A 4,097-nucleotide genomic window follows, 5' to 3' on the forward strand; every position below is an offset into this window, starting at 1 on the left:
TCGCTCTCCCTCCCTTCTCCCTTCTCTCTCTCTTATGATTAATTTAATTAAGTGAACGACTGGGTAGGAACACAATACATGAAAAACAGAATAATTAATGGTGTGGAAAATTGAAACGATTTCCCTCATGGGAAGAAAATAAGCAATCCCATTGACATGTGATTCCGAACATGCATGTCCGAACATGCATGGGCATATCTTCCCGTCTATTTTGGCTAATTTGAAGTGTGGCCCCACATGGGATGGCACCTCTACCAGTGATTATTGGCTTCTACGATCTTATAGATCTGGGTCTTTACGTTCTGCTTGGCAGGGGGTCCATATCCACCTGGGGGTCCTAAACCACAGAAGACAACAACTCCCGGAGAACGATCGGAGACGTGCCAATTGAGAGGAGCGTAGATCAATATCGTGGACTCTCATTGGTTCCCTCATTGGTTTCCTCTAGGCGTGTAAAAAAAAAACGTTCTCCAAGGTTTTGATGTGTATTGTAGTTCAAGTATGTGCGGGTTCATTCACTGTGCATTTGAATAGGATTGAGACAACGTCTACGGATTGAATTTAAATTACTGAAAGCTATGAACACGCACTAGCACACACACACACACACACACACACACACACACACACACACACACACACACACACACACACACACACACACACACACACACACACACACACACACACACACACACACGCACACACAGCTGCATCTGCGAGCCACACCGCCTGTGCTCGGCGTTTCGCTAACACACCTGTGTCAGGTTCTAGATGCTGGGAGCGCCGACAGCTGTACAAAGCTTGGCAGCCACTATTATGGTCTGTAATCCCGGGTAAATCCCTATGACGACCTGTCGCGGCCACTTCAAAGGCAGGATCCATTGCAAACTGTTTGGTGGAGGAGTGAGGCCGCGGTGCTGTCAGGTGAGCGTTGACGTACGAGACGCTGTGGTGGATGGCGTGCTCCGCGTTGGAGCCCTGTTTTGTGTGTCAGTGGGTCTTGGGGATAATAATTCAATGTAATGATATCAGGGCTCGTATTCATACTCGCGAATTATGTGACGATATTTTTAGGTACTTTGTGATACACGAGTTGTTGGTGTAAGTCTATGCTGCCGGGGGGGAAAGGGCTCCGGCCGCACCGGGGTGTAAAACACAAGGAGTTCTGGAGGGATTTCAGCCCTGAATCTAAAATAAGACTGGAAATCCGAGCGAGGAGTGGGAGCCATGAATAAATATTTAATTCTCACAGAGGGAAGAAGAAAGGCGAGGAGCACAAAAAAAACTGTTTTTGTGGAGTTGAAACTTGACTTCCTTCTAGATCAAGCTAATTGTGTTACTAAGCTTTGTGTTGGGTGGTAAAAGTGCCAGCTTTTTTGTTCGCTTCCCTCTCGAAACAAAAAGCTAAGCTCTCTGTTGTTCCGGGTCATAAAAAGACTCCTCAAGTCGTGCATCCATCGGACCCCTCTTCATGTTTCCACGAGGGAACAGAAGCCTTTGTGCGGGGGGGCATTGTAGGTCCAGCGAAGACACAGTGTTGGGACCCAGACACTGAAGAGCTCCCAACACTCCCATTAAGTCATCTGCCTGGAATGTAGGACCTGGCCCTTAGCACACTGATAAATACACTGAATACACTGCACACACACGCACACACACATGCATACACATACATACATACATACATACATACATACATACATACACACACACACACACACACACACACACACACACACACACACACACACACACACACACACACACACACACACACACACACACACACACATACATACATACATACATACATACATACATACATACATACATACATACATACATACATACATACATACATACATACATACATACATACATACATACATACATACATACATACATACATACATATACACACACACACACACACACACACACACAAAAACACACACACACGCACCTCCTCGAGGGGGCCTTGCTTTCTTTGGTGGGTCATAAGATAGTCTCCACTTCAGATCCCGACACTACATCCCCCCCACCACCACCTCCCACCATCCCAACCACAATAGACACGTCCAAAGAGGAGGCGTGGCCCTGGCCCTGGCCTTGCTGACAGAGGTGGCGGTAGTGGTGGAAGAGGGGGTCGAGGAGGAGGGTTGGCGGTGGCGCTGGTGCATGTGGTGGGGGAAGGGAGAAGGAGTCCTATCGGCTTCCAGGTTCTCACACTGGTTCTGCGGGGAGGAACCCACCACGGCCGCGCATGCCCTCCCTGGGGCCTCGGTCGGGCCCCGGACGCACACAACAGTGGAGGGATTAAAGGCTGGGTTACACAGAGGCCTTCAGTCGGATCAAAGCCCGGGAGCCACCCACATTCACCCTGATGGTGTGGTGGTGGAGGTGGTGGGGGGGGGGGGGGGGTCTGTCTGTACTGTGAGGTCGGAGGGTGTTGTATTATGTATGATGCCATTGCAGGGGCCGGATGGAAGGTCTTGAAGTGGTTAAGGTTGTTGATCCCAGCTGCAAGTGGGTTCTGGGTTCGAGGCCCATGTCCCCAGTCAAGGGATATTTAGCAAGGTGTCCAACCCCCAGCTGTCCATTGTATGATCATGTGTCTAAAATTACTTTTAAATTGGATAAAACAAAAACAAAAACAAAAACAAAAACAAAAACAAATATACCAGCACACCCAGACTGGTATCGGCTCTCGGCTCTCAGCGGTATGGTGCAGTTTCCAGGGCGTTGGTCTTTTCTGTTCACTCGATTACGAGACCTATCTTCAAACTCTGAAGGAGAAAACAGGATTATAATAGTGGTCATTATAACGCATTACTGGATTGTCTAATGTCCTCAACCTCAAAGTCTGACAAACCCTTGACAGTCAAAGCAACGGGCAGCTGATCGCGTGCCGGACCCAGTTTCTACCAACACACACACACGAATGAAGGCACGAGAACAAACGGACCCAGCCGGACGGATTCTGGCATGTCTGCATGACGACCTCAAACCACAAGGTCCGACAAACCGTTGATAGTCGGAGAACGGACGGGCCGCTGGCCGATCGCGCTCAGGACAGTTTCCACCGAGTTTTGACACATAACCATGAGTAAACACACGTGAGCAGGCGGACGCGCGGGCGGCGAGGTACACAAAGTCATGTTTGTTGTCTGTGAGTCACTGCCGGAGAGCGCTGTGTGACAGCCCGTGCCGGGGAGCTAGCAACGCCGCCGTAACTGCAGGGCAGAATGCCGCGGTCACCGCGGTAAGTATAGGGCACGGCGGCGCAGTGCATCATCGCATGGGCGTAGCTCTCCCTCTTTCGCTCTCTATATCTCACTCTATCTCTTTATCCAAATCTCTCTCTTTTTGTATCTCTCCCCCTCTCTCTCTCTCTCTCTCTCGTGATGTAAATTATTTTAGTCTATGCTATTTCTGATATCATGTTTCAAGCTAACCACAGTTACGAATGGTTTCTTCACCAAATAATGGATAACACCATATAAGGTTTTAATGATTTTATAGATAAGTTAAAGACTACAAACATGGCCACTTTGCCATTTCCGTTCAAGCCAAGACAGACCAAAGGTTTACCTGGGTCAGTTAGAACATGTAGGCGTGGCCTATTTACCGTTCCGCCCACTCCCAATATGACTGTTTGTTTACCTGTGTTCGGGAGTTGCTTCATGAACCACCTCCAGAACACAAGCCCGTTTACCTTGTGTCTCTGTTAGAATAAACCACGTCGTTGAACATTTACCACTCTCCGAGTCATACCTAGCACGAGACCACCACACCACACAAGGGATTGAATTAGTTTCACATCTCTCTCTCTCTCTCTCTCTCTCTCTCTCTCTCTCTCTCTCTCTCTCTCTCTCTCTCTCTCTCTCTCTCTCTCTCTCTCTCTCTCTCTCTCTCTCTCTCTCTCTCTCTCTCTCTCTCTCTCTCTCTCTCTCTCTCTCTCTCTCTCTCTCCCTCCCTCTCTCTCTCTCTCCGTACCTCGCTCTGTCTCATTCTCTCCCTTTCTGTATCCCACTCTCTCTCTCTTTCTACCTCGCCCTGTCTCATTCTCTCTCACTCCATCTGTATCTATATCT

General features: G+C 48.7%; 1 protein-coding gene across 1 annotated transcript in view; it reads right to left on the minus strand.

The window, feature by feature from the left end:
• LOC130371835 (heparan sulfate glucosamine 3-O-sulfotransferase 6-like) overlaps positions 1 to 3,860 on the minus strand; it is a gene marked incomplete at its 5' end in the record, with an annotated part of 11,122 nt that extends 7,262 nt beyond the window's left edge. Inside the window, 2 exons of the mRNA XM_056577698.1 lie at positions 256 to 337; positions 3,785 to 3,860. Of these exons, the coding sequence (XP_056433673.1) occupies positions 256 to 337; positions 3,785 to 3,860 (158 nt within the window). The remainder of the gene's footprint in view (positions 1 to 255; positions 338 to 3,784) is intronic.
• Between the last annotated feature and the right edge of the window lie 237 nt (positions 3,861 to 4,097).

Source organism: Gadus chalcogrammus, chromosome 18 (genome assembly GCF_026213295.1).
Source record: "Gadus chalcogrammus isolate NIFS_2021 chromosome 18, NIFS_Gcha_1.0, whole genome shotgun sequence".
Taxonomy (NCBI): Eukaryota; Metazoa; Chordata; class Actinopteri; order Gadiformes; family Gadidae; genus Gadus; species Gadus chalcogrammus.